Raw genomic sequence first — 26,408 nt, 5'->3', positions numbered from 1 at the left:
TAAAACATGAATAGATCCGAAAGAAGCAGCTCGCACCTTCACAGCACATTCCTTGCCGTGCCAGTCCAATCATGACAGATGTACAGCGGAGACATTTTGTTGGTGATGTAAAACTTTTCACTTTGAAGGTGTGCGTCTTAGGCTGCAAGCAAGTTAAAAGACAGAGAACTGAACCAAAAATACTAGATGTAATAATAAATTATGCTTTAAAAGAAGTCAGTTTCATGGTTTCTCAAAGAAAATAAGGGTGGTTTCACATCTGTGTTGGAACCTCTGGCCGGAGGGTCTGTCACAGATCCAGCACAAAATACCAGAAGAAAAAGCGCTGCATGCTGGGCAGCTGAGCGGAAAGCGAACGGACCCCATTATAGTCAATGGGGTTAGTTGGACGATGTTCAGTCATGAGACAAAGCCGTTCAGCCAGGGAATTCAGCTTTCCTTCTCCTCGAACAGAGCAGGAAACTGGAACACTTTAAGTGCAGATGTGAAACCACCCTTACAGAACAATATATACACCAACTTCAAAATCCAACATCTGCTAAAATGTCATCATCCACTCTGGTCAACAAGGAATATGTACACACATCTAATACCGCATTATCTGTCCACAAATGTAGCTCAAAATTTGACTACATAGATACCTTGTCTGAGGTCTCTTCTATATACTCTATGATCCCAGCAGATCTCCTATTGGCTTTATTTTTGACAGACTATAGAGAAGACAAATGTATTTTATTATTATTCATGTTTATTGTGAACTATTTTAGAACTCATTATATAACTACTACTTTCAAGCCTTAGCAAAAAAAAATAAAAAATAAGCATCACACAATGGAGGTATGCAAAACTACAATGCTAGGGGATCAAGTTTTAGAAGGTTAAAAAGGGTTTTAAAAAAAAAAAAAAATTACTAGATTCATACCGCTGAACCATGGGCAGTATGAAATCCTGACATGGTTGTTTTGTTCTGAAATGCTGAAGTGTTTTAGGGGGAAAAAAACCTTTAAAAAGTCACTAACTGGGATAGTAATCACTGGGGTGAGGCCTCACTCATTTCTCTACTCCAGAATGGGCTATATTGAGAGAGACCTGTCAATCTAGCCTATTTGGGTGAAGAGCAACCAGCAGTTCCCCATCCCATGACTCCTATCCCCATTCCGGTGAGATCTAAAGTATGACATTTTTAGGTTTCCAAGTAACACACGTCAGTAATGTGCACACCTGACCACATTTCATGTTACTCGTGTTTCGGGCAGCATGAATCTAGCACCAGATTCCCTCTAACATAGTGATGCAACTTTTTAAATAAAAGTCATATTTCAATTTCTCACTTTTAAGATCTGTGATGACTGACCGTGACCGATTTATATATAAAAGCGGAAAACCCCTTTCTTGATTAAAAAAAAAAAAGTCTGACCTGAAATACTCAAATCCATAAAAGCGACACAGTCACATACTATGAACTGATAACACTTGGTCACATCGATTACTTGTGTGTTATTTCTGATTACTGTTCATGTTCATCATTTTTATTTTCAAAATGGTTTTAATTTTCTTGGCAAAACCTTTTAAAAATTGAGGAATTCTAGTCTGTTAAAATCTTTTTAGTCTGCCCTTTTGCAATGTAAACAATCAGCGAGAGGTGTGGGTGTTTGTGTGTTGCATTGCAACAATAAAACAGAAGAGCTTGGAACCATCACTTTAGTGTTTCTAATTGTTCTAAGGCTACGATATGATGAGTATCACCTAAATTATTTTTATTATTAATCATATGCTCTTATTCAACAGTTGAGCTTCTTTTTGTGTGTTTCTGGACTCTACATGGTAGAGGTCACTAATGTGGTAACAAACCAGCATGCCTAGGAGGTTTAGGCCCAGTTACAGCAACAATATATTGCAAGAGTAAAGTTTACTCATTTCCAATATTTTTCTATCAGCACCTAATTCCTGTGCCCTGTGAGTAAACAATGTAGGTACTAATATAAATGGGAAGATACTTCATGGCTGGGGAATGAAAGTGTAAGCACATTTACTAATGCTATGCTACTTTACTATTACATAAAGAGGTTGAAAATGCTGATGCTGGATAAGAAAAGTCCCTCCAACGTTCAATGACAAGTACAAGATCAGTATCAATGGACTCCTACTCACATCTGTTTTGTCTCCTCGTCTCAAGATGACATTACTCAAAATTTGTTGTTCTGAGTTTTCTGTAGTGACCACATCCTTCTAATGGAAAAATCAAAGATATCACTGATAAAAAAGTACAGTAGAAGATTATGACAGAGGAGTCTCCCTATAAGTTTCTAGTCATGACATTTCATTGCCAAAAACACTTTCACTGATGATGGACATTAAATACTGAAAAAGTTATGCATACCTCAGAACGGAATGTTAAAAATGGAATGAGAGAACGCTGCGGCTTATTTTCTGGAAAACAAAATAGAAAATTCACACCAAATTCACAGGTAAATCATCATCATAATTTCAACCACCATGAATAATTTGCGGTCACCTGCTATCCCCCTTGTCTTTGCTTCCTCGTGCAACTTCTCCATTTCTGCTCTTAGCTTCTTGTTTTCTTCGTCTGCCTCCTGTAGCTTTCTAGATAAACCATAAAATATACAACACACCTTAAATCAGTTCCACCACCAAGTAATTTCTTGGTCACAAGTTATTTGCCAATGTTATGTAAATGGCGTAGTAAGACTGCACTGAAAGTCCTGTTAAGCAATCATCCAAAAAGGAAAATTACATCAAGCTTTTTGCAAAAATTTTACTTTTTGACTTTTTTTTTTTTTTTTTTAACAAAGTCATCAGCATCGGTTAGTACTAGTTATATGCAATGGCCGTCCAGACCTGTCAGTTTCAAGGCTCTCAGACTTGAGTTTATTCAGTTCTTCCTGGATACTCTGCTTCGCTCTGATCTCTGCATCAAGAGCAGACTGAAGCTCAAGCCGTGCTGAAGCTTCTAGTTTCTGCAGCCTACGTGCTTTCCATTGGCTCTCCTAGAAAGTGAGAATCAGTATATGTTGTATACACTCAGATAACTCAAATAGCAGCTTTAACTATTTTAGCAACTTTAAATTATCACATAAAAATAATTCTTAAGGAACTGTTGAAGGTCAAGTCATGTAAAGAGAATGGAAAAATCCATGTATAGTATAAGAGTCTTTCAGTGGGGTTTTCACCAACTGAAAAACCAGCTTTCCTTACCCCGGTCTTACTGGATGGGGTCTGATTTCCAGAATTTTTCAATATCTCTAACTCCTCTGTCATTTTGACTGATAAAGCTTGTAGATACATACGGGACTGTTTCTCATCATTCACCCTACAGAAAAAAAACAAAATAATAAATATATGTATAACATGTTGCACAGTCTTTGTTGTACTGGACATTAAATGCATCCTGGGTAAGAACAAACTGATAAGGTTCTACACATACGTTGCATTTTATTTACATTGGAAGTATACACCAGGAGTATTCCTCAACAGAAACCTCCAACATATGCCACTGTACAGGCATACAGAGGCATAATGTCAGTCATTGACTCCCACTGAAGAAAAGTAGTATACTGGCTGGTATACGCTTTGTTTTCTCCCTCTGTATATGAAAGCTTAGCAGTAGTGATGAGCAAGCATACTCGCTAAGGGCAATTGCTCGAGCGAGCATTGCCCTTAGAGAGTACCTGCCCGCTCGAGAGAAAAGGTTAGGCTGCCGGCGGCGGGCAGGGAGCAGCGGGGGAGAGTGGGGAGGAACTGAGGGGAGATCTCTCTCCCTCCCCAAACCCCCCCCTCCCCCCCGCTCCCCCTGCTTACTGCCGCAACTCACCTGTCACCCGCGCCGGCAGCCAAACCTTTTCTCTCGAGCGGGGAGATACTTGCTAATGGCAATGCTCGCTCATCACTACTTAGCAGACTACAGTTTCCTTTACGATTTGAAAACCATACCATAGAATTTACTTTTAACTACTTTACATAATTTAAACTAGCTAATAAAATCTGCTTTTAGGAAACATCTGAACAAACAATGCTGTGGTTAACAATTTAATATGACTATACTGTGAATAAAAAAAGATGGCAGGTCACCATTGAAGAATGTCTGTGATCTGAGCTTCCCAGTTGGCTAAAGTTTCTTTCTTATCTTCCAACAATCTGACCTCTTCTTCCAATTGCTTCTGGGAAGCAGACATCTTTTCTGATATTGTCTTTAGCTAAAAACAAAGAATACCTTACAATTAGAAAATGGCAGCAATAATCAAGTCTCATCCGGTCACTGAAGATGCATTTGAAGATTGTGATGAAACATAACAGAGGTTCCATCAAGAGTCTCTCACTTTAGCCAGGTCTTCCTGAAGTTTTCGGTTCTCTTCCTTAAGTTGATTTTTCTCCCGTTCATTTGCGTTTTGCATCTTTTGAAGTTCCTCCTCTTGTGTACGAGCACTGATGGGGAATACAAATGAAAGGAATGCTATGTACAAATATCTGTAAATTGACAAACTGGCAAAGAGCACTAAAAAGTTAGGATTAAGAATAGAGATGAATATCAGAAGTTATTCGTAGGATGTTGAAGATATAAAAGCTTTTTTGAACCACCAAAGCAAGAAGGTAATCTATTAACCTATCATTTCTTGTTTTGCCAATGGTCTCCTGTATTCCTTCTAATTCGTGTTTTAATGACATCAGTTCTTCCTCCTTCTCTCCAACTTCTCTACGGAGTAATCTGGCCTCATTGGCATGTTCTGACTCTCGACGTGTAAATTCTCCTCCGAGTTGAGAAAGTTCTGTCTCTAGCTGTTGGATCCGTCTTTCAAGTTCTATTCTCTGCTGGCTCATCTCATAGCTATGAAGTGAGCTGCTGATGACAGGTGAAGCAACAGCCTGCTTTATCTGTAGATTGACAGAATTTCACAGCTATGGTTATATACTTCTCTGCACATTCGACTTTTCATACAATGTTGACTCAAAGTCCAAATAATTTGGTCAAACTATGAATGTAGACTCTTCATATACTTGGGTCATAATTATTACCTTCACTCTTTCCAGGTCTTCCAAAGCCTGGGCTGCTAGTGCTTCACTTCTCTCTACCGATTTCTTCAGTCTTTCTACTTCTATGGTCAAACCCTCCACTAGTAATTCTGCCTAGAAAAACAAACTTCTAGCAATTACTTAATATGAAACATTATGTTGTCTACATTTGTAAAAGCATGTAATACAAAATATTTAATGCTTGGGAAAAAAAACACATCAGATCAAAATGAACTGCTGTCTTAGAAGGATGCATATGTAGGGCATAGATAACTTTATGAATAAAGTTTAGGTTCCTACCTCCCTTCTACTGGCCTCTGCTTTATGGAAATCTTTCCTCAGGGTCCTCACTTTGTCTATTGCTGCTTCTGCCTCATCTTCTTTATCTTTCAGTCTACGAGCCAATCTACTATTTTGAGTACTTAGTCCTTCACACTTGTCCTCCATTAACCGCAGCTCATCCTGAGTTTTCCTTTGCTTCTCAAAAGCCAACCTCAGTTCTTCTCCTTGAGACTTTAGTTGTTCCAACAATTCAGCAAGATCCTGTAATTATAAAGTACAACACTGGATGACCAAATCCATGCATGTAATATTTACGTTATTGCTTGGAAAGCCATACAACAATATGTCATAAAAATGAATTGAGTTTCCAGTAATTACCTTAGTATGTCGATCTTTATCTTGTTTAAGTGTCCTGATCTGTTTCTCAAAGGACTGAGTTTGTGTTCTCGATAGGGTCTCCTGTTCTGTGGATTTTTCTGTGGAGTAAAAACAGCAAATTACCTTTACCATGCTTTTTCATGTAATTGGTAATTACTTGCAAACCCCAGACTGTAGTGCTAGACATCATGCTCTTGTTTGTTCATGCTTCTCTCCACTTCCCATCTATTAATGAAGAGAACTACACTAGCCTTTCACATTAGCTGGTTCCTTACTCCATTGCAATGAATGTGGGGAGCTGAAGCCTAGAAAAGGTTCACAGTCCCCACAAGGAAGGAAAATGGCCTAGTTAGGCAGCTCTAACTATTAAGCTGCTACTCATCTTCATACGCCACAGGTCTCCTGAAGTTTGAGTTAAAATGTTTGTTACGGCACATAATTCAGAATTACAAAATGCCATCAGTATTGGATGGACTGCCGATACCCAGAAATTACCTGCATGACGGCCGACTGTACAGTTATAGTGTAAATGTAAAAAAATAATGCAAGGGATCAGAGAAAATATTAGCCACATTTAGAGAGTCCAAAGTCTTTAAACATCGGGTTAGTCCACGTGTCTGCAATTATGGTAGTCAATACTAAATGTGAAAAATATACCCAAAAGTCTGTGCAATAACTCAAAATGACCATTCCAGAAGAGGCAAACCCATATCATATCATATTACTTTCTTTTGTCATTTAGGGCCCAGTCAGATGAGTGGCTTTTTTGTGCGAAAAAAAGTGCTCCACGCATTATCAAAATACCCGTGACCATAGCTCTGTGCCTACTGCTTTCAATGGGACTAGCGCTGCTGCCGTCGGCCCCATTGAAAGCAATGTTACACAGGCAACTCCCGCAGTGATTTTTGGAGAAGGTCTTGAAATATTTTGCAAATTTTTCTAGTAGTACTAAAAAAAAAAAAACTGCATAAAAATCAGCATTAAGGGGATAAATGAAAAAGCTAAGAGATTTTACACAAGGACAACTAAGGAATATTCAGTTTGTGTATTTTTTTCTTTTTGTGGGAGAAGGGATCAAACATAGAACAGACATAATGGAAGGTTCAGCATAATTAACATTCAGTGCACACACCTGCTAACTTCTTCTGAAGAATTTCCATTTCTGTCTTTAAACTCCGAATTTCACGATCTTTAGCAGGAGACTCAGCGTTTGAAACATGGGAGTTCTGTATAGCAGCTGCAAGACACAATAAGAATTTCTACAACACATAACAGATGTCCAGGTTTTCTTAAGAGACCTCCAACTTTATTAACAAAAATATTTAACACAACAATTAAGGCCTCCCGCACACGGGCAGATTCACATTGCAAAATCCGGAGCGGGCATCCGCCTCCGGATTTTGCAGCAAATTCAACCCATAGCGTCCTATGACAATAGGCGATTTACTGCCCATGTGCGAAAAAAACGATAAATAGCGGTGTTCTGCGCTCGGAAAAGAAATCGCGGCATGCCGAGATTTTGTGCAAGCTACGCATGGATGGCTTCCATTGAAGTCAATGGAAGCTGTCTCTCCCACAGTGATTCTGCAATCATCATTGAAGAAGGGTCGCGGAAGCCACGTCATCGGCATAGCGACGGCGTGGCGTTATCTCTACTGCGCATGTGCGCCAGCATATCCGCAGCAGGGAAGAGAGGACGCCGGAGAGGTACGCTGCGGGTCGCCTGCCGGGCACCAGGTCAGATCCTGCTGTGAGATCCCGCATGCGGGGTCCGACCCGCCCGTGCGAAGGCGGTCTAATTACAGCACAGTGCAAAGGTTGTAGGCAGGTATGGAAAAATGCTAAAAAGTAAGCATATATTCAAAAATAGAAGAATTAATAGTTTATTGTTGTAAACAAAATGCAAAGTGAATAAGCCAAAGAGAAATCTAAATAAAATCAATATTTAGTGTGACCACCCTTTGCCTTAAATGCAGCATCGATTCTTCTAGGTCAGGTGTATGAAGGAACAGCCAAACTGTTGCAAAGGTGAGGTTGAGAAGACCATTTCATGTTATAGATCATACACCAAGGCAAGACTGAACAGCAAAAGATGAAAGCATGAATACACTCCTAAAAGGGTTGTCCAACAATAAATACTGCTTATAGTTAAATCCAGATCATAATTCCAAACACTTTGTATTTACACTTATTAAAAAAATATTTCTAGCCCAAGATATTCCAGGACTAATGCTACAATAGTACCATGTGCGGTTTCTATTGTGTCTGATGGTGGGTTTTTAACCCTTTCCAATCCACTGTCTGACGTCTAAAGACATTATGGTTTAAGGCTGTACAGCTGCAATGTTGGAAGACGTCTGTCGGAGTTCTCTTACTGTATAGTGCCAGCCTCTCTGCTGTCGGAGCCTATCCAATGTGTCACCTCATGCAGTACTGGCTTTAGCCAGCATATAGCGCCGCTGTGTAACGGCAGAAAAAGAGTAAGCCCCCTAGGAAAATCTGGATACAAATTGGATTGGAAAGGGTTAATCCAGAGTGTTATTTTGACTGCCAGATTCAAGGTCGGGAAGTATTTTTCCCCACAATGTCCAGTCAAGACAGTAGGACTGGAAGATGCCCCTTGACCTCTGTAGGGACAGGGAGACAGACTTTAAAGGGCCTCTCCCTCTTACCCATCTCAGTGTTCTTTCTGTCCCTACAAAAGGGATTGAGAGGACTCCTCTATGGCTACCTGCAGACGAGGCTTTGATCGGTAGTCTATGGGCTCTCCTTCCTCCCTGGCTTGCGTGGTCTAAACCTCTAGCAGGAGGTACCTAGCCTTTACATAATTTCTCCCTTGAAATCTGAATGCGTTGCATTCGGTGAATAGGCATTCAACCTGTCCCATGAAATCCGAATGCTTCTACCTTCTGGATTCAAAGCACATGATTGAAAGGTGCATGCGCATACTAACTGATGACAGACAGCACACAGAAGAAAAGAGGCATGCCTTTATAATAGTGAATACTGCCAGAGCCACACTTTATACCAGAAAGAAGTGTGTCAGTGGTGCCAAAATTCAAAATTAGCGGCGGCGCTGAATAATCTACTGCTTCTCCTCCTGAGTGATGGGTGAACACCCAGAAATCCGTAAGGGACTTCAAATGGGTGACATTAAACAATTTTACTTTATCCTGTATACTATGTGAACTTTTTGTCCTTTCTAGGCTGATAAGAGGTTCGGAAGCCCAAACTGGACCCAAAAAAAGTTTCAAAAAATTTTGCTTAGAGAAATTTGATGAAGGTTACATAAAACAACTTTTGTTATAAATGTATATCTAAAGTTGTGAAGGAGAAACAATTAGCTCTGGTGAATATTTGTGTTATGGTTAGAGAAGTAGTACAGGCCTCAATTGCTAATCTGACATCTCTGTTACAACTAGGTCCATTTAAACCTGCTAAGAAGCCACAGTTGCAGGTCTTCCCAAGTTCAGAATCAGACTTTTCTGAGGTGGATCTATCAGGTAGGGAGATTGTGGAACAGGAAGCTACAACTATAATTGGGGAAGACAAAAAATAATTTTAAAAAACTGTTTTACTCGACCATAGTGATGAACTTTGCTGCAAAAGATACTATGAAGGTGGATGAAGTCCAACAACCTAGGTCAGTACAGGATGAGATGTTTGTGGGTTTAAGAGTCAGCTGTAAAGATTACGTTTCTAGCCATTGAGACACTCAGCCAACTAGTTATGCTACTAGAATTTAAAGAAAAGCCTCCTTTTGCAATAGAAAGTATAAAGCTATGGGAAGAGATTCCCAAAGTGATATGCAGATGGAAAAAGTTGTGAAGAAAACCTCTCTTCAATTCGAGGACTGTTCTCAACACAGGAATCCAATGGATCTTAAGGTGCTTGGACTCCTGAAAAAAAACAAAAACTGGGAGGCCACTTTCAATACTATACAGACAAATACTGCAACTATTTCAGTGGCAGACTCCATGTATAGCTCATTAAATTGAGTTATACCAAAAACTTCAAGCGAGGATATTCTAGAAGGCATACCTCACCAAACCATGGCTACAGGATTCTTGACTGTTATCTCCACAGAATGGGTCAGGTTTGGAGCACAAAGTGCTGTTCTTCGTAAATCTGCTAGGAGAGCACTCCTAAAGTCCTGGTTGGGGATACGCAGTGTCTAAGAAGAAGCTGTGTTCAATTTCCTTCTAGGAAGAATATAGGTTTTTGGTACACAGCTCAATAGGATTTTGTAAAAAGTCTTTCCTGAGGATAAACAACCCAAAAAGGATCCCTCCTTTCGAAAGCCTAGGTTTCAGCCCAGAGAACAGAGGAGCAAATGTAAATCCTCTCTAAGGGTAACTATTTCCGGAAAGGGTATAAACCTTCTCCTTAACTCAAGACAGCCAGACTCAAAACAATGAGACGAGTCCAGTGGGCAAGGTCGGTGAAGGCTTTCCAGATATCAAGAATGCTGGAAACAGGTAAACAATCCATGGGTCTTGCAGACAGTTGTTCAGGATATAAAATAGAATTTTCCCCTCTTCCCCATAAAAGGTTCTGTATAACACCTCAACAGTCACCTTTTCTCCCAAAAAATGTATAAAAGATCAATTGAGACCTATTACTCCTGTACCTAAAAGTCAACAAGGGCTAGGTCATTATTCTAAGTTATTTCTGGTGAGGAAACTGGATTGTTCTTATAGAACCATTATTAATTTAAAGATGTTAAATAAGTAGATTTCGAACTTCAGATTCTAAATGGAGACTATTAGACTAACAGTTCCCTAATAGCACAGAGCTCTGTAATGTGCACTATAGATCTTAAACATATTTATTATCATATTCTAATAATCTCATTTACCAAAAATATCTTAGATTTGCTATTGTAAAGAATTCCAAGATCTCACACCTCCAATTTATCTGTCGGCCTTTTGGCATTACTTCGGCTACTAGATTATTTACTAAAGGCCCATTTATACGTAACGATTATAATGAATAATTTGAGCAATAAATCGCTCAGTGTTAAGACAAAAAAAAAAAATCACTCGCTTGTCATTCGCGGCTTGTTAAGCTGACTTTTCAGTCAACTTAAAAAAACATTGCTGGCTTCTTGTCCTGTTTAAATGCTCCCTGCTCAGTGCTTCACATAGGAGGTGAAGCCCTGAGCGAGAAGCGGACAAGCAGCCCGTGATCCAGTGGAGAGTCCTTCTGCGTAAACTCTTTGCACGAGCGCTGACGACCTTAGTGGTGACGTCAGTGCTTGTGCAGCAGTTTAAAAAACACTCAGCCCATGTAAAAGGGCCATAAAGTTGGTGGTGGATATGGTAGCTTACGTCAGAAAAGGTGGAATAAATATTCTTTACCTAGACAATTTTCTTATCATTGCTAGCTCATTGGAAATAATGCATACACATCTGAAATAGGTGTTAGACTTGCTGTCCCATTTAGGTTGGATTATTACATTTTCAAAAATCTGACCTAGTCCCAGGTAAAAAAAAAAAAATCTTTTTTGGTGGTCCTTTCGAGGCTGGTCAGTCATTTCTCCAGCAGGACAAAAAGACTCATTCAACCTTTATTTACCTTTTAACAAAAAGTACTTGCTCCCTGAGAGAGGCAATGAGTATGTTAGGATTAATTACTTTCTGTATCCAGATGGTGGCTTGGGCTCAGATCTGCTTTAGGCCCCCTGTACATGGGCGTTGTGGTATCCCACAGCGGAGCCGCTTACGTATCTCCACGGTCAGCCTAATCTGATAGATAGGCTGACCACGGAGAATTGGGGCAATTCCAGAATGCTGCAAATTGCCGGCTGCCAGTGAAGAATCGCAATGATTCCCCGCTCGTGGACAGGGGACTGGTGCTTTCCATAGCAATGCTATGGAAAGCTTCAGACGGCATGATTCGCCGGTGGCTTATCGCCGGCAAAATCACTGCCGTGGACAGGGGGCCATAGACTCCTGCAAAATCTAATTCTACCATCCTGAGATGAAAGTAACTTTTCTTTAAATAAGAAAATGAAATTATGTCTGCGAGCTCAAAAAAAAAAAAAAAAGTCCCTTTCTTGCTGGTTAGAACTAGAACATTTAAGAAAAGGGGTTCAGTGGTTTCCATTTCCCTCAGTCTTGGTAACTATGGAAACAAGCGTTACAGGTTGGGGTGCCAAAGCTACAGAGGTTTCCTTTCAGGGTCAGTGGGCAGTACAGCTTAGATCCTGTTCTTCAAGGAAACTCTTAAACAAGCAGAACAACTAGTATAGGGTAGACATGTGAAAGGTTTCTTTTAGATAACATGACTGCTATTTCCCTTATGCACCATAAGGGTGGCACCAGACAACCCCATCTACAAGATCTAGCTCATATCATTTTCAACTGGGCAGAAAATACAATATCCTCAATCTCAGCCATTCATCTAAGATGTTCATCTTTGAAGCCCTTTCTTTCATCACCTCCTTCAGCTAGGACCACGAGACATTAACAAATGCCTTCTGCACATTTATCGTGAAAAGGGCCGGGGAGGGATGAACCGCCGGGTGTAACTTAATATCAGAGGACTGTCAAGATCTCCCGTATATTTATAATGGCCGAGCTTCCTTTTGTAAAACCTGTCTGCATTGGGGAAATTATGTGGGGCATGATGGTGGCTAGACGATCTGCCATAATTTTGGCGATCAGTTTTAAAACAGTGTTGATTAGGGAAATTGGTCTATATGATTTAGTGTCAGAAGGGCCCTTTCCAGGCTTGGGTAGCAGTTTAATATGTGCTATATTTATATCCGAGGGGATTGGGCTGTCTCGCATATATCCGTCAAATAGAATCTCAAGTAATGGAGCAGTCTGGTCTTTTAATATTATAAGGAATTCACCTGTATTCCCGTCTGGTCCCGGAGCTTTATTATTTCCCAGATTTTTGATACATTCTTAAATTTCCAATTGGGACACAGGTGAATTTAGTGCTATACATTGTTCTTCAGTCAGTGTGGGTCAGGATACGTCTAGCTTGATATATTTTTATGAGAATAAGCATTTATATTTAATAAAAAAAAAAAAAAGTGCATACATACAACATTTTATATTCAAAATTAAAATGAACTCTGGAAAGACTTACCTTGAAATGAGTCTCTTTCTTGCCCTAGTCTGGTTCCCACACTATTACCGACCAAGCAGTTAACCATTGTGCCTTTGTCCGAAAATGGGCTACATTTATACAGTATGAACAGTTAATATTTCACAAGAACAATATAATAAGGTATTACAAGGAAAAACAAACAAAAAGCATTTTGTTTTCCATTGTCTGGATCATATTAAATTCACATGTGCTGTACTGTACCAACTTTGAAGGACCTCTATCACCTGACTTATCAGAGTATAACCTACTGACACCATGAAATGTGGGATACAGTGGTGGAAATTACAGTACCTTAATTTTGCTGATCCAATCCTCCAGTGCCGAAATCTCTTCTTTTTTGTATGGTATGCAAATGCCTGGTAAACCGTCTGATGGACAGTTCACCTCTTCTACTCGCCCAAACTCTCTCCCTACCTTCTTTTAGTAAAACAGACCCATTATCTTGATTTAATTCTTCAAATCTTCTGTGCTGCACAGAGGACGGTGCATGCGCAGTTATATACTTGCTCGCGCATGTTATCAATGATGACATGTACCATCCTCTGCGTGGCACAGAAGTTCAGGAACACAGGGAATCTCTGGCTGCCTGAGCTGGAGAAGACCATCAAAATGATTTTATTAAAAGGGAAGGAGAGAACTCAGACAAGTGGGAGAGGTAAGCTGCTCACTGGACACTGTTTACCAGGAACTTGCATGCCGTGTGGAAAGGAAGCTATTTTGGCAGGAGAATCTGAACAAAATAAAGCCAACTGTATTTTCAGCACTATTTCCCATGTAGTTTACCAATAGTTCAGCACCATTTCCCATATGTAGTTTTATACCACTGGGCACTGCACTATGATAACTAGCAAACGACTTTATTTACCTTAAATTATGTTTTGTGCTGAAAAATCACCCTAAAGTGCTGGGATCTCCCATCCTTCTAACTTGGCTGTACATGGCCTGTTAACTGAAACCTATATCTACTAACAGAGACACCAAGGCAGAACAAAAAGTGGAACATGCATTGTTTCATGCTGTCAAAAGAATTTTATTGAGAGGAGGAGGGAGAAAGCTGCTGTGGAGGGAGATTGAAGCAGTAAATAGTGTTTACTGTGTCAAAGCTACTGGAATCCCCTCTAAACTGTTAAGTACTGCTGTACACTGCCCTACCTGATGGTGTTACTTTTAAGAGTGTGCTAGAGAGATACAAAAAGAATAGATTCTGCGCTAGTATACATGCAGTGATATCACAGCAGCTGGTCACCACCCACCAACTCAAGGAAGACTGAAAATTAGTGATAGACACTGCAGAGGGGGAAAACTGATGAAAATGCAGAATACAAGTCATATAACGGCCATAAATACTGCTTCTCGTGTACGCACATGACAGCTTACTCTGAGAGGTCACCTGGAAGTGTTAGTATGCTTGAATGGTTTTCTTATTTTATTTGCCATTTAAAATACAACTAACTGCTATTCTGCTGAATAAATGTAAAAGGCCAATGATAGAACAGAGCTTAATTGAAGCAGACCTACAACATTTACCATCTTTAAAATTGAACATATTAACGTACAGGTAGGCTTTAATGTGAACAGAGGCTTATCCAACCACGATTATGACCCTCTCTACCTTTAGTTAACCTTGAGTACATGCAGTGTCATAAGTCTTTAAAGGGAACCCATCACCAGGTATGAGCACCATAAACTAAGTTATGGTGCTCATACACCACGTTCCCTGGAATCCAGGGAGATATTTCTTATACTTACCAGGCTCCCCAATCCAGCGTTGTCACCCCAAAAGTCCACACGCAGACTGCGTAGCCGGACCAAAAGCTGCATGCTGTGTGCGCTCACTGCCACATCAATCAATGCAACATTCGGTCTGCCTACACAGTCCGCACACAGACTTTTGGGGAGTCACAATAATGGATCAAGGAGCTGGGCAAGTATAAGAAATACCTTCCCAGACTCTAGGAAACCTTAGTTTATGGTGCTCATACCTGGTGAGATGTTCCCTTTAAAAACTCACAATGCTTAGTGCCCTAGATCATGTTCCTTATGTGATCTAGTCTGAAAAGTCAAATGGGACAGATTTACTAATCCTGTCTACTACATATTATGGCTTTATTTGATTTTAAATTATGGCTTGTGTACATACTTGATGCTACTTAACCATAAGTGTCCAAACACCTGAATTAGGTATTCATGCTTTAATTAGGAGGTGAGGGGTGTATTAAGGTATTCTTGAGCCACCTGTAAGCATAACCCACTCACAAAAGAACAAAAATAATAAATGGAAAACTAATAAAATAGTAAATCTGTCAGGGTGGGTTCATATCTGCATTGAAACCTCCAGTCGGAGGTTCCGTTGCAGATCCAGCACAAAATACCAGAAGAAATAAACTTCAAGGTTTAATCCACTTAAAAATACAGCAGCTAGCTGAGACTTTAATATGCTTACCAGCTGGATGTGAATGTAAATCCCACAAATGGAAGGAGATGCGCTGCAAAACCATTGTGATTATTTGGAGGCAAGGTTTCCTGGAATTAAAACAAACATACTATAAATTAGAAGTAAAAGTAAAATTACAAAACTAGCAAAGAACAAAAAAAACTTTACAAATAAGGTCTATTTGAATGAAACATTTATAGCCATCAAGTAAATTAATCACCTGTGGAAAAATAAAGTTTGAACGCTGTGATCATCTTTCTCCTAGAGGCTTTGTAGGGTCAAAAATAGAGTCTTTGACACAGGATATCTACTATTACAGCACAGAGGGATGGCTAAAGCAACTCTACGGTGCAAGGACCTCATCAAACACCACTCTGTATCATAGGACTTTGAGCGTGACACAGTGAAAATGGCTAGTGGGATTAACTGTAGTTATACCAGAATTTTCAAAACTTAAGTAGCGTTGCATTTTAGAGATTGGACCATCACCTACCGAATGTTTCAAAGACTCATCATCCACATCAAAATTGGAGGTGTCTGCTGGACTGTCCACCTCCGGGATGTAAGGCGGGGTAGCTGTATGTAGGTTATCCCAGTCTATTCCACTAAAGAATGGATGTTTCTTGAAGTCCTTAACACCACCTCTTCCAAGTCTATTTTCTTGTCGGCAAATAAGGCGGCTAATAAGATCCTTTGCATGATCAGATACATCTGTAATGTCAGTTGGGAACTGCAGATGCTCCTGCACCAATGATATAAGCAATTAGACAAGATATCTGAAGGGAAAAATACCATGCAGAAACAAAAAATGCATACAAAAAAATAAAATCATTCAAGGTGTCTGTGTGTTAGGGTTTATTTGAAGTATGATAGGTTTTACTGAAAACCTAGTAAAGGGTCTGGATGTTGTAGTGAGTAGACAGGCAGACTCCCACTCCAACACCACAGTCTAGAGTTTGGGTTAAGCAATAAACCCAATTACGAGCCACCTATACTATCCCTAAAATAAGGGAAGAGCTAAGCTCATGCACAAGGTGCCTCCAGCCTGGATTCCAACAGGCGATTCAAGCCTGTGGTAGCCATGCTGACACTTGCTGGGGGGTAAGCAATCTGTATGGCATTGCGTTTGTATGGCAGTTAAGAATATTGTATGTCTGGTTAGTGTTGGACAGTTATAGGACTTTTGCTCACATTTTTTCTACTTGATCATTTGCACCAACTCTTGAAGTAGAATAAAATTCAGAGGTCAGTTTAAAAAAAATAAATAAAAAAAGCCACTCTTGTGGACTGAATTTTCTGATGTGCTTGGGAATCCAACTACCCCTGGAAATGGCAATCTCGAGTAAATTTTTGATATTTTTTGGTACTGCTGTTTACAATCTACTGCAGATAGCCACATTTTTAGAATAACGTATTACATTGTGAATTAGTGGTATCAATATTGCAAGAAAGAAGCAGTGCTAGTCTCTTGAATCTACATACACATACTTTCTTTAAGTTGTGAAACATAGTAAATAAACCATAAGGTGTTAATTGTGCTTAAATGATCACTGGACTTTCCAACAAACTTTGCGTAAGTCAATAGAATAAAAAAAAAAAAAAAAAAAAAAGAAATAAAAGAAACTGAAATATATATTAACCATGAAAAATGTTTATTTCTCAACTTATCAGTCTTCTTTTCTTTCTCCCTCTTGTTCACTCACTGTTAACTTGCTGCTAAATTTGTCTTAGTCTCCAAAGACAGACTGTCTGATTAGATTACATGCTGTTCATACTAATCTATGGAGAGGAGGGGAGTAGGAGCCAAGTGGGAGAGAAGCAAGGGAACATGGACCTGGTGCTGCAGCTATTAGTAAATGATTTACTGTTTCACAGCTACTAGAATTACATCTACACTGCTCAGTAATTTTTTTTTATAATGCCCTCCATACTGCCTGCTGCTGGTTTCTATTTGATAGACGTAGATAAGGTACAGGCTCTCCTCTGTGTGCAGTGTATTGGGAATATCATATCAGCTAGCATCCATCCACTAACTCAGGTAAAACTGAAGTAGAGATTGAGTCTACAGAGGGGAAAACTACAAAAAATATATCATGTACATAAATTGTGTTTTTTCTCATCTATACGTGCAGCTTATTCTGAATAATCACTTGAAATGAGGAGTATACTTTAGCAATCTATATATAACAAAATCCTAGGAAAATCTGGGAAAATTGCGACTATGCAGTAGCATTTTTAAAAATTTGCATTAAAACAAACAAAAAAACAACAATTCTTTATTGGTACGTGAGAAGATCATATGAATATTTACATTACCTCATGATTCATTATTTTTCCATACGTTTCTACAAGTGATTCTGCATAGAAAGGAGTCTCCCCAAAGAGAATCTCATACATGGAGACTCCAAGTGACCACCAGTCACATTCTGTCCCATACTTTCCCTTGCCATCTTCCATGGCTTGGAGAATTTCTGGTGAAATGTAATCTGGGGTGCCAACAGCAACTGATGACTCCACCTGGAAGAATAAAAAAAGAAAGGGAGAGAGAAAAAAAGAAAAGACTTATAAAGGGTCTGCAGGGATCAGAATTTTGCACAGAACACACAGTTGGAAAATTCTAAAACTTTTGGTATATACCATCTTTCATTATGACGCACAAACTCGAGGCAATAATTATAAGGGCGCATACTTGTCCTCTTATCTGGACTAAAATAGCCTTTTCCTATTCATGTAAATGCACAGAGCAACATGCTCTGCAGCACTCTTCCAGGGGTTATAGAACAACTTTCCCTGGTGTGCTCAGTAGGAGAACTTATGCCCAAATCTATGATCACAAAGAATAGGAGGAAGTGATGCCAAATAGTTTTCGGACACTGACTGTAGTATTAAAAAAAAACATTGTCTCATTGCTAAAGTTTCCACTGATCAGTAGACAATAGAATAGGCATTGTCAGGTGGGTCAGGGTCTACTACAACTGAGGCTGATGCAGGAGGCACCCATTGAGCCGCCATTAAATATTTGTGACTCTGTCAGGGAAGATGGAATATGCAATTGTCAGTCACATACATCTAGCTCTATATCTTTAACACTGGATGGAAGCACCCAACTGCCAAAAGGCATAAATGGCAGCGTGCAAGCCTAGTGGAACAACAGGCATTTTAGCCAGCAGTTCTGGAATTTCATAATCGGGAGTAATAGTTCGAGTTAGTAACCAGGAGCATTAAATAGTCTTGGGTCTTTAAGGGTGGGGGGTGCAGGAATTTCAGTTAGGTTACTGGCTGTTTAACATAAAAGTTATTCTCAAAGTTTATAGTTATGCAAAGATATCCAACAAATGCTGTGACTGACCCCCAGTGGCATCCCACCTTGGTGTTCATGTGTTTACTTTAATTACTTCAGTCCTCCAAAATAAATAGTTTTTGCTTAGGTCAACTGCTCTAAAAAGGTTTTGGCTGCATGTTGGTTCCCCTAGTCAAGTAAGAAGCAGTTGTGCCTGTATGCAATCTTGTCACCAGAGAGTGTTATATAGCCAGCATAGCCTTGCGTTTGCCAAGTTCCATATTACACTTCCTTATTTAAAAGAGAAGCGTGGATCAAGCATTGGCTCCTGCAAACAATCCTAAGAATGACAGCGCTGGTAGCCCAACTTAAACACCTATTAGGCATGGAACGAGTGGGGACAGAGAGACAAAAAGAGAAGGCAGCTAAAACATTTTTAAAAAAATGGCAGATCTTCCTCTAGTCACACTACACCAACCAAGAAATTAGAAAGATAGTGACGCCCTTTCAGTATACAACTGGGTAACTTAAAAGAGGAGGCTAGAGACTCTTTGGGAAGACTGAAAATCAGCAGAAGGCATGATAAAGGGACGGACCGGACCAGAACATGAAACATAGGATAGGGTCTGGACGGGGACAGCAGGAGGAGAGGAGGACAGAAATATTGAAAGTACCCCCTGCTGGTTATTTCCTTTTCTTTTACATTTTATTATGTTTTATTTCTGTTTAATTTGAAACTCAGATTTATACAAAGATAATAGGAGGATTGAAAATATCGAGTAAACTTTGGCAGGAAAGAGGCACAGGAGATCAATATGTTTGATATATCATTGTATCTTTCCAAAATGATTTGTTTCTGTATTATTTTATTAAGATTATTTCTCTCTCTTTTTGAATGGTAATGGAAAATATTTGCAAAAATGTTAAATAAAAAAAGGTTTGGAAAAAAAAAAAAAAGAAGCATGGGTAATCAATACTTTGCATTTTCATCAGAAAACGTAGCGGTCACTCCTTACTAATCCAGAACATAACTTTTCTATTTATTTTCCCGTTCTGTTTAATTCCTAATTATCTTCTGAACCCCCTGAATACATGACGGTTTACTGGCGAATGTCTACATGATGGGACTACCTTGATCATTTAAATCTGGAAAGCAATATTTATTACGAACTCTTTGATCTACATGATCCAATATGCTCATGAGAAGTTCATTCTACGTTGTTTATGTACCGTATTTTTCACCTTATAAGACGCACCGGTCTATAAGACACACCCCCGTTTTAGAGTGGGGAAAATAGGGGAAAAAAATCATTACTCACTTCCCCCGGAATTCTGCGGCGCTGCTGCAGGCTGTCGCTCCCTCCTGGTCCCCGGCAGAGCATTGCTTTCTGGACGCAGGGCTTGAAATCCCCGCCTCCAGAAAGCTAATACTGTGATTAGCTAACACATGCCGTCAGCCAATCACAGCCATTCAATGACATCATTGAATGGCTGTGATTGGCTAATACACATGCGCCTTCAGCCAATCACAGCCATTCGATGTCATTGAATGGCTGTGATTGGCTGACGGCATGTGTTAGCCAATCACAGCCATTCAATGACATCATTGAATGGCTGTGATTGGCTGAAGGCGCACGTGTATTAGCCAATCACAGTCATTCAATGATGTCATTGAATGGCTGTGATTAGCTAACACACGCTGTCAACCAATCACAGCATTAGCTTTCTGGAGGCAGGGATTTCAAGCCCCGCGTCCAGAAAGCAATGCTCTGCCGGGGATGAGGAGGAAGCGACAGCCTGCAGCAGCGCCGCAGAATGCCGGGGAGGTGAGTAATGATTTTTGTTTTTTGACAGGAGAGAAAGCTTCTAACTGATCGCAGATTTGTTCGTGCGATCGCCAATTTAACGCGCAATCGCGCTAAATTAATCACGGCCACGCGTTAAATTCGCGATCGCGTTAAAAACGGCGATCGGAACGAATTTTCGGCACATTCGCTTTATAAGACGCAGGAACTTTTTGCCCCCGCTTTTGAGGCGGAAAAAGTGCGTCTTATAAAGCGAAAAATACGGTACTTTCAGTGGGAACAATTAATATTTTCTGTTTGCCTTTTATCTGTACTGCACCACAGTCTGAGGATAATGAACACCTCCATGTGTTTTAATGTGAATATTTTTTTTCCCTTTAAATAATAAAATCCTATAGAGTGATAAAACTTTATTAACGGAAGAATGACGAACAGATTGTAATTTTTAATCATTTCTATAGATGCTACATCACAATCTGAATTGACATTCTTGTTGGACATAAAAGCAGTCAGTAAAGTTACAGTACCATGCCATCGGGCCGCATTTTCAAACAAGACCCAAAGTCAGCAAGTCGGATGTGGCCTTTCAGGTCAATGAGAATGTTATCTGGCTTTATATCTCTGTGGGGATAAAAGAGACATCAGAATCATACATGTACCATTGTTCAACTTCATAAACATGCTTGCTTGGTATGACTTGTTTCAACACCCGGAGACGTATTAAACAAGTAAACCCCTTTCAAGATTTGTATGACCAAATGTAGTCAATCAATGGATGAACTCCATAGCTATCCTATCATAGATTAGATCCCAAATGAGAGGGGGGAAAACAGAAAATTGGTAGACCATGGATATAGAATACTTGTGGAAAGCCCAACCCAGATGGTGACTGTCACCTCTAGTTATGTTCAGGAAATGTAGTCAATGGAATTAGGAATATTAATTAGAATGCAAAGGCATCAGCTATTTCGAATACACTAAATACTCAGGACAAACCAACGTGGAAGTCAGTTTGCGCATTGCTCCATTGACCTACTTTTGGAGATACTAATGGAATCTTTCAAAAGTCTCCTCAGACTTTTTTATACTAAGCACTTATACTTATAATTAAAATACTGTCTGGTAAACAACATTCCATTAACGTTTGTTGCACAGGATGGGCCACAGAAAATTATGCTGGCACCAAATCATATGTAAGCAGTCTAAAAGAAAATCTAGGTTATCCATAGTGACCAATCACATTACAGCTGTGCTGTGATTGGCTGCTATGGGTAATAAAGATTTTCTTTTAGGCAGCTTTCATGAAAGTGTGGTACCGGGCTATTTTTCTGTGGTCTACCCTGTAGATGCTATGGTGATGACGAGGCATAGTGTATAGTTACATAGTGCATACACATGAGGGCAGAATTGTTTTGATAACAAACCACATCACATCAGGCTAAAACATGTATATATTAGACACTTAGCATACAGGTTACGGTGAATGATAAACTTAAACAGAGCTTTGTATCAACTCAAGTTGACACTGGGAGCATGTCTTACCTGTGAACATAGCTCAGTTGATGCACTGAATCTATTGCTAATACCATTTCAGCCAAGTAAAATCGAGCCATTTCCTCTGGTAGTCGGTCCTCAAACTTGCTAAGAAGAGTTAACAAATCTCCCCCAACATAGTAATCCATCACCAGATACTTAAAAACAAAAAACAAACGTTTTATACATCCATATGGTTTGTCAGTTTTCAAAAATATTTATTGTGACAAAAAAAAAAAAAAAAAAGAAAAGTCTGACATTCTTTAAGGAGGTTTTCCCAGATTAAGGGTTTATTCACAGGGCCAGCCACATGTGTTTGGGTCACAGAAATGCACAGCATATTTATGTAACTGAAACCCGCACCACCCTGCATAATTTGGCCCTTCCTGCAAATTTTTTGTGCACGTAAATATGCAGCGTATTTATGGTGCAAAATAAGAAATCTGCAGAAGGATCCATTGATTTGCTGCACAATTACATGGTTTTCTTGTGTATTCACTGCATATTTGTGCTCGGCAATTTACTCCTATGGCCAATTTTGGAGTATAATATGCACCAAAATAGGACATGCCGCTAATTTTAAATTTTTTTTTGCACAACCAAATTACGTGAAAAATACGAATATGTGAATGAACCCATTAAACTCAAATTAACCTAATTATAAGCAATGGAAATACGGATGTGTGATTGAGCCCTAAAAATTATTCTCTATCCACAGGAGAGATAACTGATCAGTGGCATCTCACCGCTGATCACATGATTTGGGTCCCTTGACCCTCCACGTGAATGAAGCAATGGCCGACCATGTGCGCTGCAACTCCAGTCATCTCATGGGACTGACTACTGGAGATAGGCATTAACTGGAACTCTGCTTTAAAGGCTATGAACACCATTGGAGGCAACTTTCTTTTTACTTAAATGCATGTATTTTAGGCTGACAATTTTTGCAGTCGGGTATCATTAAAAATGTTGTACAATTTGTCTTCTGCAGCTTCTATATATCACTATATGTACAAACAATGCAGTCACATAAAAAGTTTCACTAAGAGATCCATCAGTGAGTCTAGATGGACAGCTTAAGGCCCATTTAATAATAATCTTTATTTGTATAGCGCCAACTTATTCCGCAGCGCTTTACACACAATGATTATCGCTCACAATTCGCTCAAAAGCCATCTTTTAAACGATAATCATTGTGTGTAAACATGCCCATCTTTCACTGTTCGAACGAACGATAAATTTCAGTTATGCCTGAAAACCATCATTTGGGAGAACAGCTGATAAGCAGGACCGCGAGTTGTGTTCTGCCGAGGAGCGCCGATAACAGCTGATTGCTTTGTCTCAAGTGTCAGCCCCGACGCAGAACAAAGAGAATGTAATCAGGGAACAGCAGGTGGTCTGTTCCCTGAATACAGCTCCCAGTGGCTCATAGGCTGCTACTTGGTACTAATAGACATTAGTAGTAGTTTATGCAAAATAATCGCTCAAAAGCCAACTTTTGAGCAATCATCTTTGTGGTGTAAATGCACCTTAAGGCTGGGTTCCCACAGGACGGAAATCCCATGGCTTGGCTGCACTGAAAAGCCACGAGATTTCCGCAGGAGGGCCGCAGCTTCAAAACGTGTGGCATTTCACCGTAGGTTTTGGAGTGGTTTAGCCGCTGGCATTCCTTTGTGGCTTTCTCTCCCCATATAGAGGAGCGAGGTTGCAACAGAAAAAAATAAATAAATAAAAAATTTGACATGCTGCTGTCAATTCTGTGCCGCATCGCTGGTTCCGACCGACTTTACCACGACGGATTGGTCACCCCGTGCCGATGAGATTTTTGTAAACTCTCGTCCACATGGCTGGCCAATCCTGGGATTAGGAGCCGCGGGTGGATTTGCTGCCCAGAAATGCCGCACGGAATTTCTGCGGCAAATCCATTCCGTGTGAACACAGCCTTAGTTTCAGCTCTCATCTTTTCTCTCCTGCATATTCTTGTTATACCTCCTATTATGGTTTACGGCCCTTTTACACGAGCCGATAGTGGGGTAAACTACTGCATGCGCGCCAATATAAAAACCTGTGAACGAATAGTAAGTGATTTCTGTGCAATTACACAACACGGTTATCGCTCAAATTCGTTTGTTTGATGCCAGCCCAAAATACATGCATTTAAGTGAAAATAAAAAAGTCTTCCCCAAAAGGTGTCCACAGCTTTAATTTCCATTTTAATGCCAGTTAAATCAGACATAGCAATTAAACATATAGTTATATCTCACTATTCTCTATGTCCTAATTATCTCTCGGTAGACGAGAAATAGTGAAGACAGGATTCAGCAGAATCAGTCAAGTTACGAAGTGTAGAGGTTCATATTTTATTTGCGGCTTGTCTGTATACAAATACCTTCTCCGATACTATCCCAGTGTCTTACCAAGTAGGTCTCATCATGAAATGCATAATGTAACGTGGGGATCCAGTGTGTGTCTGCTTTTACCAAAACATCCCTTTCTTCCCGAAAACAAGCAGTCTGAGAAAAGATGGACAGAATAACAATTCAATATTTTATAGCTCTTGAAAAATCTTTAACATATCACAAAGTGTAAAAAGACTTTTTAAAAAGGGTTATCAAATAGACCAATAATTTTTCCGTATTCAAAATTAGGCCAGGTTCACACTGAGGATAACACACTGCATAACATCTTTTTAATTGCATGGCTACACAAAGCACATAGTAACATGGTAGATAGCCAAATTTACTAACAGGTTCTTCTATTAAACCCCAACTATTAGTATCACTCAGGAATTCTTCAAAAACTCAGACACTATACTTAAATATATGTTCCGATAATAGCAAATGTTGGTTACCAATAGACAATCATTAGACAATATTATGTGCTTTTAAGCAATTGCCCTCATAGCCTCTTTCTAGCAGTATTCTTGGTACACAGGAAAACGGAGCATGTCCGGCATTAGGTAAAAAACATTTTTTTCTTTATTAAACGATCTGTAGTGTCCCAAAGTAGGCACCCTTCAGCACTTTAATACCTACCTCCTGTCGTGTGTATATGTGTTTGTACTGTTAAATGTGGTAGACTGTGTTGTTATGTGTCTTGGTTTTGTCTGGGTCAATGTTAGTACAATGTCTGTGATTGTGCAGAACTCACCCTAACCCTGTGTGTCTTGTCAGTCATTTTAAGCAGCCCTGTGATTGACTACGCAGATCCCCCCATAGTTGTAGGTGAAACTAGAAAAAGTCAGAGTATGGGTGTTAGAGAGTCGAGTTGGAGTTGAGTAAGAAGCAGAGTCGGAGTCAGAGGAAGTAGTCTGGAAGTGAAGTGGAGTCCAGGCTCAAGTCAGGAGAAGTCGGGCCTTAGGGATTTTGGTCAAGCTCGGTAAGGAAAGTCAAGGTCTGGAGGTCAGAGTGAAAAGGAGTCTTTTATCCCTACTGAAGAAGGTATCACAGTCAGATCAGACCCCTGGGAAATCATAGGAGAGTGGCCATTATCAAGTGTGAGGCCAGCTTTGCCTGGATTATTTAGACAGATTTCCTCAATTCTTCCTCAATTACCCGTCTCCAGTAACCCCCAAATAACTTAGACCGGAGGGCTCATTTTTCTGCAAAGAGGAGAAATTAAGGAGTTGGTAGGTGTATTTTCTACTCACAACAAAACTGTTGAAGCCTATGCTAATTGGAAGTCTGCAAGTGTGAACTGTTGTTAATCTTCCAAGTGTTAAGTAAACTGTGTACCTTTGGTTTACTTTATCAAATCTACTTTAGACTCTTTATTTCATCCCTACCAGAACGCTTCACTAAAAAAAAAAAAAAAGAAAAAAAAAAAAAACACTAATGGTGTCACATGAACATTCAAACTACAGCATTCATCACCACTGTTATTACTTTTGCAACTGAGCGCAGCCAGGCCAGGCCACGTCTTGATATTCCAGGAAGGGTCAGTAGAGCCACCATTGACAACCACCTTATTCCTCGCTGTCTCCCCACAAAGGTCTGCGCTCAGCTGCCACAAATCTAGACAGACATGGAGGAACAGGGAGCAAGTGCCATCTCCCTGTTCCTCCATGTCTGTCTGGATGGTTTACTAAAGAGAAAAAGTTTTTAACCCAACGCTGGACTTGCCCAGTTTTCCTGTGCACCAGTTGTGGTTTCCAGCCAGTCCTTGCTTGGGAACGACTAGAGAGGAGCTGGTTTCTGGTTTGCAGTTTTCTTGGTACGGTAGCTGTCCAATGACTTCAAAAGCAGTTTTTTGCACATCTACAGTTAAGCATACATGAACCCAATACCGCCAATGCAGTCTCTTAAATCTGAGTTTTAGCTGGAATACAGCTTTACTGGAACAGTAATTCCGTCTCTCTTGGTTTTGGCTTACTGGCTTTCTCCATCATGCTTTTGACTTGGCCATCTCTACCTTTCAGTTAGACCCCCTCATCAGTCATACTGTTCTCTCTCCCAGTCTGCAGGAGCATCTTCTTACTCAGCTGTAAAGTGCATTGTGCCAGTAATGCATGAAAGCATCTCCTCTCGTGTTCGAAATGGACTCGCTC

General features: G+C 39.9%; 1 protein-coding gene across 1 annotated transcript in view; it reads right to left on the bottom strand.

Moving 5' to 3' along the window:
* CDC42BPG (CDC42 binding protein kinase gamma) overlaps positions 1 to 26,408 on the bottom strand; it is a 139,611-nt gene that overhangs the window by 34,270 nt on the left and 78,933 nt on the right. Inside the window, exons 4-24 of the mRNA XM_066582954.1 lie at positions 24,280 to 24,375; positions 21,872 to 22,020; positions 20,857 to 20,950; positions 17,561 to 17,761; positions 15,738 to 15,986; positions 15,254 to 15,333; positions 12,790 to 12,878; positions 6,821 to 6,925; positions 5,689 to 5,786; positions 5,329 to 5,571; positions 5,032 to 5,142; positions 4,622 to 4,890; positions 4,338 to 4,443; positions 4,090 to 4,214; positions 3,217 to 3,331; positions 2,860 to 3,008; positions 2,516 to 2,604; positions 2,381 to 2,430; positions 2,152 to 2,229; positions 642 to 710; positions 37 to 142 (exon numbers count right to left, since the gene is read on the bottom strand). Of these exons, the coding sequence (XP_066439051.1) occupies positions 37 to 142; positions 642 to 710; positions 2,152 to 2,229; positions 2,381 to 2,430; positions 2,516 to 2,604; positions 2,860 to 3,008; positions 3,217 to 3,331; positions 4,090 to 4,214; positions 4,338 to 4,443; positions 4,622 to 4,890; positions 5,032 to 5,142; positions 5,329 to 5,571; positions 5,689 to 5,786; positions 6,821 to 6,925; positions 12,790 to 12,878; positions 15,254 to 15,333; positions 15,738 to 15,986; positions 17,561 to 17,761; positions 20,857 to 20,950; positions 21,872 to 22,020; positions 24,280 to 24,375 (2,671 nt within the window). The remainder of the gene's footprint in view (positions 1 to 36; positions 143 to 641; positions 711 to 2,151; positions 2,230 to 2,380; positions 2,431 to 2,515; positions 2,605 to 2,859; positions 3,009 to 3,216; positions 3,332 to 4,089; positions 4,215 to 4,337; positions 4,444 to 4,621; positions 4,891 to 5,031; positions 5,143 to 5,328; positions 5,572 to 5,688; positions 5,787 to 6,820; positions 6,926 to 12,789; positions 12,879 to 15,253; positions 15,334 to 15,737; positions 15,987 to 17,560; positions 17,762 to 20,856; positions 20,951 to 21,871; positions 22,021 to 24,279; positions 24,376 to 26,408) is intronic.

This window comes from Eleutherodactylus coqui, chromosome 11 (assembly GCF_035609145.1).
Source record: "Eleutherodactylus coqui strain aEleCoq1 chromosome 11, aEleCoq1.hap1, whole genome shotgun sequence".
NCBI lineage: Eukaryota > Metazoa > Chordata > Amphibia > Anura > Eleutherodactylidae > Eleutherodactylus > Eleutherodactylus coqui.
The sequence above is the reverse complement of the archived record's forward strand: the minus strand, read 5'-3'. Positions and strand labels throughout refer to the sequence as shown.